An 18,781-nucleotide genomic window follows, 5' to 3' on the forward strand; every position below is an offset into this window, starting at 1 on the left:
CTCAAAATGTGTATTAAATGCCTACTATGTGTAACGTGTCATGAGGTACTTGGGTGATAAAGATATATGATATTATCCTTTCCCTAAAGGAACTTACAAGTATAATTACTTACATGAGCCTTGTATTTTCTCATCTTCAAGTTGAATGACTTGGACTGCACAATTTCTTAGGTGGCAGCTTATGGTACAGTGGAAAGAGCCTTGACTTTGGTGTCCATACCATCTGACCCCTAATGCTTATTCTTTACATAAAATTAGGCAAGTCATTTGTCAATCTCTCTAGGCTTCAGCTTCCTTATCTAAAATGAAGGGCTTGGGCTAAGTGACCTCGGAGGTCCCTTCTGGCTCTGGATCAATAATTTCAAGTCCCTTTTCAACTCTAAAGTTCACTGATCCTAGCTGTGGCATGGAATATCTTTTGATATCCCCAGTATAGTGATTGGCATCCAATGTGCCTGATAAAGAACCCCCAGTGGTGTGCATAAATTTCTTAGAAAACAGTGTATGCACGTTTTTTTTTTAATGAATGCTTTGTGTAATAAAATATGCTTGAAGATGGATAGTCTGTCTTCTTTACTGACTAATCAGGATTCCCTCTATGAAGGCTTCAGGAGGTGGCCCCCTTAGCAAAGCAAAGAGCACTTGAAAGCATTGGGAAAGTCTGAATACTCTTTGGCTGGTGAGGAGGCAATGATGTGTAATCATCACAAAGCACATACACATTAATAGTCTGGCACTTGAATAGTTGATACACAGATGGCTGTCTATTTCCTTTTTTTTTTTCAAATATGACAGGAATATTCACACATAATAGTCATGCAGTGAGTGTAATTGATAGAATACAGATTCTGCTGCTGTGTCAATTTCAGCTGAAATTCTTCAATGGGGGTGGGATTCTATCTTAACTTCAAAGTTATTGTTTTTCCCTTCCTGTGAAGAGGACCAAATAGAAGAGTCAAAGTTTTTTTTTTATTTTTTATTTATTTATTTTAGCAAAAGTGCTTAACAAGGGTCTGCCTAATTTGCACTGGAGCATGTAAGACAATAAATACACATAGAGCTTCCATCAGCATACACATTCTTTGCCTGAGTGCCACTCTAGCATACCAATGTTTTAATACTTGACCCTCAGTGATTTGATCATTTTATATACTGATTAGTTTATAGCAGAATTGTACTAATTTGCATTGATGAGGGAGACTTGTTGGGAATTATTACACATAAACAGAGCAAACACAGTCAGAAAATACTAAAGAATGACCTGGCAGAGCAAGGAGGAGACACATGGTCAAAACCAGACTTTGCTTGATTACTGGATCACACTGTGGCCTGGGGTAGATCATAGCAACTGTCTGTGGCTTCATTTCTATTTTTAGAATACTGGCATTTCACAGGGGGCTGTCATTTGGATTATGTAATGAATATGGCATATGATAATATGGCCAGTTTCCAATTCCATCCATGGAATATCTATCTCATAGATCATCTGTGATTAATTTTAAATTTCAGACAAGCTCCCCTTCCTCAGTCCTATCCAGATGGTATGTGTTTAGGAGATCCAGACAAATCTTAATACTAACCTAATCAAAGCAGTATAGGAAGTAAGTTTGGTGCAAAGAATCTTTGCAAAACCATCATCTGTGTCACTGTAACCCTCCATTTTCACAGATAATTAAGACAAGATGAAAGCCTTTTCTTTTATCTTCAAACTTGCTCCCCACCCCCCTTTTTTCCCCCACATTCTTGGAATGCTATGGTTATATAGTACATGATACAGCTAGGTGGATCAGTGGAGCTGGGCCTGGAATCAGGAAGACCTGAGTTAAAATCTGGCCTCAAATACTTACTAGCTGTGTGACCCTAGGCAAGTCACTTAACCTCTTTTTGCCTTAATCTACTGGTGAAGGAAATGGTAAGCCATTCCAGTATCTTTGCCAAGAAAACCCCATGGGGTCACAAAGAGTTGGATGTGACTGAATCAACTGAAAACAGCAACAACAATGTAGTACATAGTTTGTTGGTATATGATGAGTATCATTCCATTTTTCAGATGCAAAAATTGACAAGGCTGAAGGGTATAGGAGCTCAATCGATCAATGCATACCTATCGAACTCCATAAACATTGGACTGTGTGGGAGAAACAAAAGAAATCTGCAGATCTGTTAGGGAGAATATTGATTATTGTTGACATTTTTATCATTAATTTTGCAGTCATATATGTGAAAAAGATGACAAGACATATATAAAATATTTAAACTCTATGTTCATAACAAATGGAGTTGGTCAAAGGCATTCAGAAATGAATGAAATGATCTGGGAGTAGAATGAGACTCTATCATTCTGTAAAAGTCCATTGATCTGGGGATCCTAGGTGAATATGACTTTGTTATTATTATTATCATTTTTCCTATAAAGACCAAGTAAATTGCAATACAATATTGTACATCTCAGGATTTTAAGAAACAAAATGCATGGAGGTAGAGAGAAGAGCTTTTAGTAAGCTTCTATTGAGGAGCTGGGAGAGGTAGTTGGATTTAGGGTTAGTACATTTTACTTACTAAGATATAGAGAAATAAAAGTTTCTTTGGTAGTTTGCAGCAAAAAAAGGAAGACCTCATCCTTCTCTTAGAGAAATTTCAAAATTAGTGAGAACCTCTCAGGCAAACGTGTAAAATTATGAAGTGGGAGAAGCCAGGCCATGAACTAAAGGTGGAAAGCTTAACTTGACATTTTTAGGACATAGAGTTTACACCTCAGACTGACAGATGTCACAGAGATATAGCAAGTCTTAAGATTTAATTGCAGGATAAGCCATCCTTGGTGATTTACTAAATGATAAAATTAATTTAAAAGGTATCTTTGATTTTGTGGCTATTAGGCACATAGACATGTTCCAATATTTTAACAAAGTAGAACTTATCTTCAAATAAAAACCAAAGGATTGCAGTAGAGATTAAAAAGAACATGCTTATACATCTCTTAATATGTTAAAAGCTCCTTAAGAGAGCTTTTCTGCTGATCCCTGATCCAACATCTGTGAATTTGTCACATTAAAAAAAATACAAAACCCTCAATTCATAGGCTCCCAAAGTGGGTGATACCACCCTCTAGGGGGTGCTGGAAAAATGGGGGTGGTGGTAGTAGCCTTGGGTGCAATTAGAGGGTTTTGAATAAAAGTAAGGGGGTGGTGGAAGCATAAGGAAAGAAGAGAAGAAAATTTTGAAAAACCTTAAAGTTGTAGTGATTACATTATTTTCCAAATAAACACACAAAATGCAAGATATAACCAATCAGTGGTCAAGGCTGCTGACAAGTCTTAACAAGCAAATGCTGGCAGTCAAGGTTGTTGCACATTGTTGGGAAGTCCAGCTTGAATCCGAAGGAATATGTGTGTGTAATGACTTGTTTACAATACGGTGCTATATGGTTACATGACACAATATTACATCATCAGAATTTCAATGCAGGAAAACCCCACAAATTTACAATAATTTATAAGCATCATTTAAAATATATTTTATATATTTTTTGAAATAATGCAAATTAAAAAAATGTAAAGAAAGCAGATTTCCATGGGGGCGCTGAATGATTTTTTTTAAAGGGGACAGTAGGCCAAAAGTTTGGGAACCTCTGCCTTAGATAATCAACCAATCAACCAATCAATCAATCAGTTAACAAGTATTTATTGTTTACACTGTACTAAGTCTGAGGATAAAAAGAAAGGCAAAAAACATTCTGTGCCCTCAAGGAGCACACACTTTAATGGATGAGACAACATGTAAACAACTGTGTACATACACAAAAATATCCAGAGTAGCTAGAATGTAATCTGAAAGGGGAAGACGTTAGCAATTGCTTTATAAATCCAGTTTATGCATCTTATCTTATTTTTGAGAGGCACTTCGGTACTATGGAAAGAGTGCTGGTTTTGGAGCCAAAGCACCTATGTTCAAATCCTGCCTCTCTCTCTTAAGGTCTGTGTTTAACCTCTATGGTCTTATGTTTCCTCTTCTGTTAAATGAGGAGTTTAGAATAGATGACCTCCATGATTCCTTCCCACTCTAAACCTATGATCCTGCATTTCCATGACCTTGATTAGAATGTTAATGGTGACCATTTTATAAGCCAATAAAGACATTTTACTGATGTTAAGATTTCCAGAATTTATTTACCAGGTTGCTCCAATATAAAGTTTTACTCTTTTACCTCTTAAGGGTCAGCAGTGAAGAAACCCAACCCCAGCTTAGAATGGACACCAACCTCACAGAATCTGCAGTTCAGGACAGACTCCAGGTTTCTATCACTAGGAGAGATTGGCTTCTTCAAGAGAAACAGCAATTGCAGGTAAAAGGATGATGAAGTTGGAAGAAAAATGCACTACTGGTAAAGTCATTTTGCAGCCATTTGAGGCAAATGGGATAAATTGGAAATCTTTTCTTTGCTTCAGTGTAGCAATTAGAGCTTTGGCTGGAATCCAATAAAATTCTCTAAGCAGTGATTGGAAGAGGACTGTCACAGGGGTTGTATGAATCTCATTATAAACGAGGGGCTGAAAACAGTGGCTTTTGTGCCTATTTTTGACATACCTCATTATCTTTTAAATATGTACTTTGTGTTTTCTAGGCTCATTTGTCATCTTTGATCATGCTAACCTTTGAAGGTTTTTTTTTGACGATAAAAAGAATTTTGCAAAACACAATCCCATTTGAAAATCTTTATTGCACCAAACTGTGGGCAATGGTAGACCAGAAAGATATAAACCAGTGCTGGGAAAGGGAATGGAAATAATGGATAAAAGCCAATCACTGGGATGGTGCAATATAAGGAATGGATGGCAACTAGAGGTCAGTATAAGGCAGTGAGTCCAAGGTCAGCAATCATAAACTCACAGAATCTTAGCTATTAAAACAGACTTTCAAGGTGACCCAGTCTAACTGTTGACTTATCTTCAAGATGTCCAACAAATAATTAGTCAGTATTCTCTTTAAGACTTCTAGCTTTGAGAGCCAGAGATCACTCAAATTCGAAATCATAATAGAGCAATGGGTTAAGATCAGATACATACTTGGGAATTGGAGAAGTAGACATGACTTATCACAGACAAGTAGACTTCAACACTGAAGCAAAGTCTGTCTGAGATAGGAAGCTTAGTTACGGGATCTCAAAGTAATCGAGTACACAAGCTTAGTGTTTCCCACCCTTTCCAACACACACACAGACACACAATTTTATATTCACAGCTTAATGCTTTCTGCTGTGGCAGGAACCACTGATTGGCTTCCTAGGATGTGACCAAACCTGGAACTAGGTTTCAAAGTCGACTATAAGACAAAAAGTTGTACTGAATGGCAGATAGTAAGAGTTCTACAGAGTAATTTGGTTTTGGTATTCAACCCTAAACACTGCCCTAGCCATAGGATTGTGGATTCAGATGGGCAGAGGATGGGAATAAACATTTATTAAGCACTTACTATGTGTCAGGCACCCTGCTAAGTACTTTAAAACATTATTTCATTTGATTTTTATAATAACCCTGGGAGGTAAGGGCTATTATTATCTCTATTTTATAGTTGAGGAAATGGAGGCAAACAGAGATTAAGTGACTTGCCCAGGGTCACATAGCTAGCAAGTGCCTGAGGTTAGATTTGAAATCAGGTCTTCTTTTTTTTAAAGAATTTTATTTAATTTTTAATTAATTAATTAATTTATTTTTAGTTTTCAACATTCACTTCCATAAGAATTTGAGTTTTAAATTTTCTTCCCCTCACTCCTTCCCCTCTCCCCTTCCCAAGATGGTGTACAATCTGATATGTTATAGGCTCTACATATACATTCCTATTAAACATATTTTCACATTAGTCATCTTGCAAAGAAGAACTAGAACCAATGGGAGGAACCACGAGAAAGAAGAAACAAAACAAAACAACAACAACAAAAAAAGAGAGAGCAAATAGTATGTTTCCATCTGCATTCAGACTCCAAAGTTCTTTCTCTGGATGTGGATAGCATTTTCCATCATGAGTCTTTTGGAGTTGGCTTAGATCCTTGCATTGCTGAGAAGAGCTAAGTCTATCAAAGTTAGTCATCACATAATGTGGCTGTTACTGTGTGCAATGTTCTCTTGGTTCTGCTCACTTTACTCAGCATCAGTTTCCAGGTTTTTCTGAAGTCAGCCTGCTCATCCTTTCTTATAGCACAATAGTATTCCATTACATTCATATACCACAACTTGTTCAGCCATTCCCTAACTGATGGGCATCCCCTCAATTTCCAATTCTTTGCCACCATAGAAAGAGCTGCTATAAATATTTTTGAACATGTGGGTCCTTTTCCCATTTTTATGATCTCTTTGGGATACAGCCCTAGAAGTAGTATTTCTGGGTCAAAGATATACACATTTTTATAGCCCTTTGGGTGTAGTTCCAAATTGCTCTCCAAAATGGTTGGATCAGTTCACAACCCCACCAATAATGCATTAGTTGAACTCAGGTCTTCTTGATTACAGGCCCACCTCTCTATCCACTGTATCATATAGCTGCCTGCTGGTAATAAGGTTCATCCATGGTCCAGTGCAGTCACCTAGAAAAACCTTGTTTCTGGGAATAGTGTGTTTGAGTATATTGATAGAAAGTATTTAGCCTTGGACTGAGATGGTGAGGTAGGGCCTTCCTAGAGTGAATATAAATCCTCTAGCCTGGTTCCATGGTTCCCTTGGCATGAACTGAGCCGAGGGTTAGATACTGTCAGATACTTAGCCCCTTCCTAATAATTTGTTCTTGCTTTGATTTTATGAATTATCTTTTCCAGGCTAGGAAGGATGTCTAGTAGAACTCTTATGAATTTTCAAGTGACCTTAGAACTTGAAGTTGCTTTTGATCTCTGATTTCTGCATTTTTGTTTTTGTTTGGACCTATGATTTTTTTTTATCAGTGTAGAGAATTCCTGGTGTAGAATTGACAGGGTTGGGGTAGACATCCATGTACATATATAAGTAAATACAGATTATATGCAAAGCAATTTCTGGAGTGGAGGGCACGAGCTCTTGATGAGGTCAGGGGGAGATTTACATAGGAGTTGGCATTTGACCTGAGGCTTGAAGAAAACTAGCAATTCTATGATGCTTAAGCAAGGAGGGAGTGAATTCCAGTCATGAATGGCTGCCCATGCAAAGCCATGGAGGCAGAAGACAGAATGTTGTATATGGGGAGCACTAAGTGGGCTTATTTATCTCAATTGCAAAGTGCATGGGGGAAAGGAATATGGAGTAAACTTGGAAAAGTAGGTCAAAGCCAGATTGTGAAGGGCTTTAAATGTGAACTGAGGAATTTGCATTTTATCCTAAAGGCAAGAAGGAGCTACTGGAGCTTTTGAACAGGGTAATAACATGGTAAGACCTGTGCTTTAGAGATATCAATTTGTCTTTTGAGGAATGGATTGAAGAGGAAAGAGATTCGAAACAGGGAGACTGAGTGGGAATCTGTTTCAATAGTCTGGGCAGAAAGTAATAAGGGCCTGAACCAGGATGAGCATGATGATGCGAGTGGAGAGAACACAGGTTCTGGAGAGATATTGTTAAGGTACAAATAACACCAGCAACTAATTGAAGGGTGAGAGAAAGTTAAGAGTGGATGAGAAGCTGATGTTGTGAACCTGGGAAATTTGAAGGATGATTGTACCTTCAGAAATAGGGAAATTAGGAAAAAGGGTGGGTTTAGGGGGAAAGATAATGAATTCTGTTTTGGATATTTTGAGTTTGAGATGCTTATGGGGTATCCAATTAAAAGGTCCAGTAGATAATTGGAAATATAAGCCTGGAGTTCAGGAAGGAGACTCATCAACCAATGAATATTTACTAGGTGCAGTCACTGTGCTAAGTGATGGGAATTAAAAAAAGGCAAAAACAGTCTCTGCCCACAAGAAGCTTACATTCTAGCAGGGAAGACAACACATAAATAATTAGGTACATACAAAGTACATGCAGAATAGATGAAAGTTAACCTCAAAGGGGAAGCTCCATTATCTGGGAGAAGAGGGGAAAGATCAGGAAAGGCCTTCTGTAGAAGACTGCATTTGTGCTGAGTCTTGAAAGAAGCTACAGATTCTAAGAGGTGATGACAAGGGGATGGGAAGGAGAACTGCAGGCAAAGGGATCAGTCAGTGACCCAAAGGCATGGATGGAGATGGGTGATGGAATGTTGTGAATGAAGAAAAGCAAGTAAGTTAACACAGCTGGATTGCAGAGTGTGTAGAGGGAAAACAAAATGTCAGAAGACTGGAAAAGCAGGAAGGGATCAGGCAAAAGCTTTAAAAGCCAAACAAACAAACTATATTTGTTCCTAGAGCAATAGGGAGTCACTGGAATTTATTGAATAGGGGAGGTGATGTGGTGAGATTTGTGTTTTAGGAAAATTATTTTGGCAGCTATGTGGAAGATGGGTTGGAGTGGTGAGAGATACTAATTAGGAGGTCAATAATCTAGCAATTGCAATAATTGCATTAATCTAGCCAAGGATATGATGAGCACCACAATTGGGTCAGTAATATGTGAGTGGAGAATTGTGGAGGTAGAAATGACAACATTTTGCAACAGATTGGATATGTGGAGTGAGCGAGAATGTGGCGTTAGCTGAGTATAAGGCCTACCCACCTTTCTAATTACATAATTTTGTGAAAAGAGGCAGAAACAAGGAGAACTGTGGGAAGAATACTGAGAAAGCATCCCATATTTACTCAGGGTAAAGATATCCATCGTGTCTTTTTCCCTAGCATCTTATTTACATATGTCTGATATGAGGCAAGTCATTTCATGTAAGAGACCTCAGAGCTGGGTTACAGGAAGACCTCAGAGACCGAATCGCCTTCTGCTGCCTAGAAGAGCTGATTGGACGAAGAAAAACCTTTTTTCTGGGAACTGACCAGAGCTGAGTTTAGGGTTCAGAGATCTCTTGTAGGGTTGGGAAGCAGACGACAGAGATTACATTGCAAATTGCTGCCTGAGAAATAGAGACCCTTTAGAGTCCAACCAAGGAAGCAGAACTGGAAAAGCTGGGACAATCCTAGGCTTAGAGTTTCTGCTTTGCTGAAAGAGCTGAACACTACTTCAGTGGCCTGGAAGAATAGCCTGTGAAAAGTGGCCCCAGCCAGCATGAAGGCTGAGGGGCCCAGAGAGGTTGCGGCCCCTTCCTCAAGTGAATTAGTGCACAGATTATTCCTGGAGGGGGTAAAGGGCATTGAGACCTGCAGGCCAGAGCTTTGACTTGGCCTGGGCACATGTGGTCCCTTAAGTGCCCCTTAATATGTTTCCATAAGTTTGTGCCATTCTTCCCTATGGACATTGTTTATATTGGTGGGAGAGTGTGTCCCAAGTTTATGGGTAGAATGTTATATTCTGTTTACTTTTGCTTTGCCTTTTGTTTAATAAATGTCTCTGATTAAGAGTTAATAGTGTCAGGGGCAGCTAGGTGGCACAGTGGATAGAGCACTGGCCCTGGAGTCAGAAGGCCCTAAGTTCAAATCTGGCCTCAGGCACTTGACACTTACTAACTGTGTGACCTTGGGCAAGTCACTTAGCTTCTGTTGCCTCCCCTTCCCCCAAGTTAATGGTGTTATCTTTCTCAAATCCACCTATCCAGCCTTAACCTCTCCATTGACCTCCAGTCTCACATCGCCAGCTGCCCATTGGACATCTGAAAGTGGATATCCTTTTTAAGATGTCTATCTTAAAGTCAACATGTCCAAAATGGAATTCATTATCTTTTCCTCCCAATCCCCCCCTTCTTTCAAACTTCCTTATTACTATCATGCATAAACATTCTTTATATCCCCAGTGCTTAGGAGAATAGTTGGCTCACAGTAGGTGCATAATGAATATTTATTGATTGACTGACTCTACTGATTTGTTAAACAGAAAGAGACTAGTAGAGGCTCAGGAGTTCTAGTCGTTAGTAACAGAAATATAGTTACTCACATCAGGGCTTAGTATCTTTAAAAAAATGGGTTGTGGCATTCAGTACACTAACATTTATTAAGCACCTACTGTGTGCTAGGCACTGTTTTAAGTACTGAATTTTTAAGTATACTTTACAAATAAAGGCAAAAAACAAATAGTTCTTATTCTCAGGTAGCTCTTAGTCTAATGGGAGTGCCGTAATAGCAGTGTGGCCACTCTCCCTGGGAACTCCAATTTTCCAGTATGATTGAGTGCAGGTTGGTTGAAAGAGCCATACTAGAGTTTTTTTTAATAGGGAGAACAGTGAGGATCAGTGCCACACACTATACTGCACAAAGGTGACATTTAGGTTCAAACTAGGAAGATGGTAGTGGAAGTTGGTGGGATATGAATTGGTGTGGTTGGTTTTGGCTTGGGAAAGGGCCACTTCCTTGTCAGTGACTAGAGCAAAAGAAGAGATAAATGGGCATGATGTTGGGGGGGGTGTGAGAAGAGAAGGGGAAAAGAGGGAGCTCTTGGTGAATGGCCTCAGTTTTTTTCAGTGAAGTAGGAGGCAGGGTCCTCACATAAGCAGGTGGGGGGAGGAGAAAAGGGGTTGATCCCTGTTGATCACTACTCTCTGGGGGGATTTAGAAAAGATGAAAATGTTTGGACCAGCCACTATAAAGAATGGGATAATAGATAAATTAGGTAGGGTAGAATTCTTGCCTTGCCTACTTTATATGTGATAACAAATTTACAAGTGAACTCAGTCAGCAAGGATTAGTGATTTCCTCCCGCTTCATTTAGCAGCACATGAACAGGAGTGAAGACAGCAGATGGTTGGAATATTCCAGGACTGGAGTGTGGCAAGTCATGGCTGGCAATAGGACAAAGTCAAAAGGGATTCATATGCTTAGAGGTGATAGTTGAACTCAAGGGAGTGGTTGAGATCATCAAGAGAGAGTTTAGACATAGAGGAAGTCCCAGGATATAGCTCTGGGGTGCACCGACACGTAGGAGCAGGACATGGATGAGAACTCAAACTGGTAGGTGGAGAAACCAGAAGTTCTTTGAAAACTCAGGGAGGAAAGAATGTCCAAGTAGAGGAAGGATGGTCAACAGTGTCAAGTGCTACAGAGAGGTCAATATGGTTGAAAAATTAGAAAGGGCAAAAGCATTTGCCAATTCGTTGCCAATTATGATGCCATGCCATGCACATAACTAATAGCTCTCCTAAGCCTATGTTATTGATATATCACTTATGACTTCCCAGGTCTAGTGAGGGAAGTAGAAGCATGTAGGGTTCTAATAAGAAATTCTAACTGACTAGAAGCTCCTTGAGGTCAGAGTCTGGTTTCCCTTTTGTCTTTGTACCTCCAGCATCTAGTTCAGTATCATGCACATAATATTTTTTATTTTTTTAATTTCATTTATTTATTTATTTATTTATTTATTTTTTATCATGCACATAATAGATAGTTAATAAATCCTTGTTGGATTGGAATTGAAGTACTACTACAACATTTAGGAATTAGCCCAGCCTCTCCTCCCAATCTAAGTTAAATGTTGACTGACTGACTGACCTCCAGAAGTGATGATGCTTTGAATAGTTTGCTTCCATCTGCATTCAGACTTCAAAGTTCTTTCTCTGGATGTGGATGGCATTTTCCATCATGAGTCTTTTGGAGTTGTCTTAGATCCTTGCATTGCTGTGAAGAGCTAAGTCTATCAAAGTTAGTCATCACACGATGTGGCTGTTATTGTGTACAATGTACTCCTGGTTCTGCTCACTTCATTTGGCATCAGTTCATGTAAGACTTTCCAGGTTTTTCTGAAGTCAGCCTGCTCATCATTTCTTATAGCACAATAGTATTCCATTACATTCATATACCACAACTTCTTCAGCCATTCCCCAACTGATGGGCATCCCCTCAATTTCCAATTCTTTGCCACTGCAAAAGAACTGCTATAAATATTTTTGTACATGTGGGTCCTTTCCCCATTTTTATGATCTCTTTGGGATGCAGACAGAAATTCAATTTTTGAGCCCATGGCATAGGCTAGATGGCACTTGCCATTGATGTCATTTTATATGACAAGAGCAATACTCTGCTTGTACTCACTAGATTGGGCAAACTAATGGTCAAATCTGGCCAAACCTGAGAGTTAAGAATGATCTTTACATTTTAAAAATAAAATTTTATCTCACAAGCCCTACAGAAACAGGTGGCAGGAGGATTTGTCTTTACTGTTTGCCAACTCCTGCCCCAGATTATAGCCCTGTAAAGACATGCTTCTATGGTCTTTATTCACACACACACACACACACACACACACACACACACACAATTCCCACATTTGGACTCAGATGGATAGCTGGCTGGGTTTGGAGGAGACCTGCTGAGTGGTATTATGTACTTCATAAGTGACTACATTGGATAATGCTCCTTGTCCTGGCATCTCACCATTGTATCCACTATGATGGAAGTAATTTATACATTTATGGCATTTTTCCAGTCAAATTTTTGGATGCCCCCAGCAGTTATTTCATGCTTGGGGAGGACTGTTTCTCCTTATGCCAACTAATCAGAAATGTAAAGCCAGCATGATTTTTCCAGTTCAGCAAACCTCAGAAAATCTGCCTGCCTCAGAAGGAGAAGCGTCCGTCACTGCTCTGGTGCATACAGTTAACTCTCATTTAAATGACTCATTATCAGCCAAGCAGTTTGCTGTTAGCAGGGTTAATCTGTAAAATCTGTTCTGCCTGTCCCCTACAGAAGGAAATCGAAGGCCTCCAAGCAAGGATGTCTGTGCTAGAAGCAAAAGATCAACAATTAAGACGGGATATAGAAGAGCAAGAAAGGTTCATCCAATTTCAGGACTGTGAGCTGACTTCCTTGCTGGGCTGTGTGCCCCTGGGAGAACTGCAGGAGGTCAGGAAGGCCTTGGATGACATGCTAGCCTTATCCTATGAGATCCCATTTAGTCTGGAGCTCCCTGGAACTATGAAGAGGTATTTTTTCTTCTTTAATTATTTTCTAGTTGTTGCCTGTGGTGAGTGGTGGCACCCTCCAGTTGCCGAATTGTTTCATCAGCTCATTAGTACATAAACACTTTCTAGGCAGGGCAAGTAGCTCAGATGACTAGAGCTAAGGCTCTAATTTGCTCAATTTCATAGCTATTCATTCATTCAACAACCATTTAGGAAGCACCTACTACATGAAAACCATTGTTTGGTATTGGGGGAGATTCAAAGAAAGATAATTGAGATATGGTTCCTACTCTCTTGGAGCTTTCAGTCTAGCAGGCAAGATGAGACAGGTACAAATATGCAGTAGTACATAAATACACAATAACTTTGATAAGAATAATAATAGCTAACATTTATATAGTACTTTAACATTTCTGAGTCACTTTATATATGTGGATCTCAGTAGATCCTTAGAACAATCTTGTGAGGGTAGGTGCTATAATTGTTTCCATTTTGGAGATGAAGAAACTGAGGCTAAGAGACATTAACTACCTTGATCAGGCTCACATATTTAATAAGCATCTGAGGCAACGTTTGAACTCAGGTCTTCCTGACTCCAGATCTACCGCTCTATCTACCATGCCATGATACCTTATTATAAGAATATAGCAGTGATAGAGTAGAACAGAATGTGAGACCAATTAAAAATATGATAGCATCAAGTAGATTTTTGTTTTGATAGTGTCAAGTAAAGGCAGCTAGGTGGTGCAGTGGATAGAGTACCAGGCCTAGAGTCAGGAAGACTCATTCTCAAATTCAAATCTGACCTCAGATACTTACTAGGCATCTGACTCTGGGATCACTTAACCCTGTTTGCCTCAGTTTCCTCTTCTGTAAAATGAGAAGGAAATGGCAAACCACTCCAGTATCTTTGCCAAGAAAACCCCGAGTGGGGTCATGAAGAGTTGGACATGACTAAAATGACTGAACAACAACAATAACATCAAGAAGAACACAAGAAAAGCATGAACTGTACAAAGGGCCTATGTGAAGACAGAAGAAAGGTCTCAGACAATTGTTTTGCAAATGGACATGACTGGGCATAAGAGGGACTAGTTAAGAGAGGGTAGATGTATTGATACGTCTGTTAACAATGCTGAAAGAACAATGGAATCATTGAACAAACACCCCCTCTGTACTGAGAACTCTGAAAGATACAAAAGATGTATAGGACCTGGTCTTTGCCCTCAAAGAAGTTATAATTTTGATAAGTCATACACACATGAAACAGATAACAATTCTAGAGAAAGTACCAAAGGGAGTACTGTAGAGAATATGTGCTATAGAAGTTCATAATGCCCTACTGATGTTTTATGGTGGCAGCAGCATTTTTGGATATGAAAGACAGTACATTATTATGTTGGAGAGAAGCCTTGAATTAAAGTCACCATCTGCTGCAGTAAAATTAATTAATCTATTTAGTAATAGAACCATTTGAACTCTAGGCTTACTAACATACTCAAAGCTTAAATCACTCAGAAAAACTTATAAATATAAAACCACTGCTGTTCTCTAAGAAACCTCTAGCTTTTGGGACCTTGGCGCTTTTTTTTTTTGCAATGCTGTCTCTGTCCTAGAAACTCTTTCCTTCTTCCAATTTCTCCTCAACCCCTTTCTGAGATCTTTTATGCCTGGAGCAACCTTGCTAATAGGTACCTTCCTCTCTGTGACATCAAATCTCAGGGAAACCAACTAGGATTGGTTTCGTTGGGATGTCAATCAAACATGACTGTTAGAGACGTTGCTTCTCCCTTCCTAGAAAATATCTCACCTGTATCCTCTTGACTGAGCAGCACTGTTGTGTGGGATAGAGCTCTAGTTTACCTGCACCAAGCTCAGAAACGTGAAGAAAGTTTGGCATGACCTGGGTCCCAGGTGACTCTTGCTGGGTCATTGATGCATTTCCATCTCCTGCTGTGGCATAAATTCATTTTGCTGAAGATCCGGACAGTTCCCTTGATTGGGTCTTAGTCGTATCCTGTCCCTTTGGAGAGCTGGTTGTATCCTTGTCTCTTTGGGGACTGTAACCCAGACTTATTTTTGCTTCCTCTTTCCCCTGTTCGTCTCCACGTGCCCTTGTATGTCTCAGGTTAAGCAATAAGCTTTTTTTTCCCTTCTGTGATTTTAAATGCTCCAAATAAAGGCCTCCTGCTATAGTTTTCACTAGCTATCCTGCTTTTTTGGTGACATCCTCAAAGTTATAAAAAGCAGTTGGAATGGGCCGGGACAGCCACTTTATCGATAATCATTTGCCCATAGCCCTATGGCCAGTAACTTTTCAGCTGGGTGAATGGTAAAGAAGACTATTTTGCTTTAATTTTACCACATTTTATTAGGAAGAAAGATTGGCTGTCAAGACGTTTTTGTTTTTGGGTTTGGGGTTTTTATGTGCTTATTTGCAAAATTAATTTAAAATGCCCAAACCCCAGCAGAATCAAACTGGTTGCCTAATAAAGGCTTGTTGTCTAACTGGCTAATGTTTACCAGGCTAAAAAGAATTAAGAAATTTGAACTTTATTGTACTGAGGATGATGTACGAAGAGCTCTGAACTCAGAGTGAGGGGATGTGGTTCAAGTCCTGACTTGGCCTTGAGCAGCACACCTCTCTGGATCTCTGTTTCTTCATCTGTAAAGTGAGGAAGTTGGATTAGATTATCTCTAATTCTCTTTCAACTCTATAATACATCTATGAGATGGGACACCTCCAATGATTGAACCCATTCATGAAAATTTCCCTCCTTGGAATGCTAGTTTAATGGAAGTGGACATCACATATAGAATGATCTTCTTGTTTTGGGGAAGCCCCACACCACCAAGAGCAAGGTTATTGAGGTTTAATTTGAGGAAGAACATTTGATAATATAGTCAGTGGGCAGTAAATTGTGCTATGTGGACATTATTATGGGGACTTCTGCCTCAGTCTCAAATGTAAAAATTCAAGTCTCTTTTCTGGTTGATATTCTAGGCACAAATTATCAGATGTGCCACCTATTTTCCCTTATATTCTAGACTCACATGGATTAAGGTTTAATGTGAGGATATTTTGGATGATTATAATTTACCTTATTAGACTTGAACCCTAACCTAGTTTCCTGAGCACATTTATAGGTTATTTTAATTCAGCTTACATTTTAGTATCAGAATAGTCAGGAACTGTATGTTGAAATAGTGAAATATTTAATTGGGACAGAATTGCAAAGAAATAGAGAAAAAAAGGACATATTTTAACACTCAGTCTAGATGAGTTCAATTTCATCTCTGATTCCCAACAAAGCAGCCTAGGAAAACAATTTTTCTGATGCTCATGATTCCTGGAAAATGGGGAGTTCTCTAGAGCTCCTCTAACAAGGGCAAAGTAGAGCCTTAGGTGAAGGTATCCTTGCTTGAAGCCTGTCGGGATTATGATACTCTGGTCGTATCTCTGCTCCATGGTATTTTTTCCTTGTTTCAGGGACATGATAAAACTCAGGGGCTCTTGAGTGATGTCATCCTAGTTTCAAATGCTTTGTGCTTTTACCTAATTTAAGTGCACATCCTGGCTTTTCCTCTTTTTCCCAGACTCTTTTATCTGTTGTCCCCATGATGCAGTCACCAAGCACCATAAGCATGTCATCGTAAGAGTAAATAGGGTCCTGGGAGTATGTTCCAATGAATGTTTGCTTTCTAGGCCCAGACATTTTGGGAAAGATGATCCCTTTCCATCAAATGTACTTCTATTGAGAACTCACTCCTCTGTACTACAGTGACCATGGCAGTAGGCAAAGAAGTGAGGATTTTTCTAGTCACAGATCTTAGTATTATATGTAACCTAGGGGTTAGGGCATGGTGGGAGGGTGGACAGAGATGAGAACACATAAGAGATAAAGTAATGAAATTATATTCTCATATTATGGAGAGGATGCTCCTTAGCTCCTATATTACAGTTAATGTTTATTAAGTGTTCACTGTGTATCAAGAGGGTTTCATATTTAAGAGTCAGTGGTGTCATTGTGACACCACTATTTTATATAAATGGGAACACACCGGTGAGGGCTCAGGAGCAACAGTAACAAGTGATAGGAGTGAAAGGATACGCTCTCCTTCCACCCTGGAGTTACCTCTAGGAACCTGAAAGAGTTGAGATCTCTCAAGTAGCTGTATGGTTGTGTCCTTGGTCCCCTGTCTGGAAACATCCACTCTGACCTGCCAAAATGAGTACAGTAGAATGAGTAGGCCAACCATCTCAAAGAGGGAGTCTGGGAAGAGTTTGCGGTTGGTGCTACAGAATCATTATTATTATCTCAATTTTTTTTCTCTTCTGGACAGTGCTGAGCTGGGGGTTCCATCTCCTAGTCTTTGTGTATCTGTGAATAATAGTTAGACCACTAATGTTTTCTTCTTTTTGGCCTGTCCAAGACTTGGAATAACTGGGTAATATATGAAATGGAAAAATCATAAAATACTCTTTCATGAAGAGAATTTTCAAAGAGTCATGATTATAAAACACCTGCAGAAATAAACGACTTACACTATCATTACTTTTGTTACCAATAGAAGTAGCTATATCTTGTTTGTCAGAGATACTCTGTGCTGTCTATGGAGAAGTAGGCTTTGATGTACTCACTCCAGTAGCAGTGTGGAAGTTCAAAAGGAATAATGTATTTCTTGCTCTGGATGAACTTGACAATAAACTTTTTAATTGCATTTGGCATCTCTGAGCCTATTACTGGTGGCAGGGTGTCTGATTGCATGAAGGGCGTCATTGGTGACCTTGGCACACTGAGAATCAATCCTCTGGATGAGTGTGGTGTGGGCTGGGGAAACTTCATTCCTCCCCTTCCCCACTTGCTTTCCGTTTAGGTATTCAAAATGAAAGCAGAAGTTTTACAATTCCAATGATTTGTTTGGACATGTAGCTTGGAGATAAAGGGATGGGAGTTGAGTGCTGCCTGTTTATGACAAGGAGAGCTGCTGTTTGACCTTGGTTGCTGAGAGGGGTTTTCTTTCCACGTGCAAAGGGCAAAGTGTTTTGTTATATAGAATCCAGTATGCAAAAGCATGGTGGTTTGGCATAACAAGGGAAATGAGAGAAGCCTGAGGCTGCCTACAAAATATCTCCATTTGAATTCCCACCACCTTAAATGCAGCATGTCACACACCAGTCAGCACCTTCCCCACCATGTTGGGGTAGATGTGGGTGAGAGGGATCATAAGATCTTAGATCTAGAGCTGGAAGGTCATATTGTCTAACTTCCCCATTTTACACTTGAGGAAACTAAGGCCCAGAGAAGTGAATCACCTTGCCAAAAGTCACAAAGGGTTAAGTATAAGAGATGGTATTTGAATTTAGGTTATCTGACTTCAAGAGCTAGCGCTTTTTCCACTGTACCAATTTGTGGAGTGCAAAGTAGAAAGAGAGACTGAGAAAATTAAATTTAATGACTGCTTTGTCTCTGTGAGCTTGGTTCCCATTCCAGATTATGTTAATCTCACTCATTTCTTTGTCAAAGCAAGCTGGTGTCTGTCCTTGTCTCACCCTACTCTCCTTTATAGGTGGAAGAGAAGAGATGAACATTCAATTTCAGAGTCACTTCCCTGAATATGGATATTATTCATTTATGATATAATTTGAAGCACAAAGTGGATAGTTGGGGTGTATAACATTTTTCTCCAGGGCAGTTTTCTTGTTTTTCGCTGTTGGTGGCTAGTTGGGTGTGTGTATCTTGAAAACCAGATAAGAGATGTATTTGTGCCAATGCCTAGCAAATATGTGCCTCAGAAATAATAAAGTGATTGCAATAATTATCATTATGATGATGCTCATATGTGAGTCTGAGCA

General features: G+C 39.4%; 1 protein-coding gene across 1 annotated transcript in view; it reads left to right on the forward strand.

Annotated features, from left to right (window-relative positions):
• The window catches only part of LOC114049453 (disrupted in schizophrenia 1 protein-like), a 508,708-nt gene that overhangs the window by 133,983 nt on the left and 355,944 nt on the right, over positions 1-18,781 (forward strand). Inside the window, exons 7-8 of the mRNA XM_027870705.1 lie at positions 4,216-4,345; positions 12,710-12,945. Coding sequence (XP_027726506.1) covers positions 4,216-4,345; positions 12,710-12,945 — 366 coding nt within the window. The remainder of the gene's footprint in view (positions 1-4,215; positions 4,346-12,709; positions 12,946-18,781) is intronic.

The sequence above is a fragment of the Vombatus ursinus genome, unplaced genomic scaffold, assembly GCF_900497805.2.
Source record: "Vombatus ursinus unplaced genomic scaffold, bare-nosed wombat genome assembly UNPS02014798.1, whole genome shotgun sequence".
NCBI classification, from domain to species: domain Eukaryota; kingdom Metazoa; phylum Chordata; class Mammalia; order Diprotodontia; family Vombatidae; genus Vombatus; species Vombatus ursinus.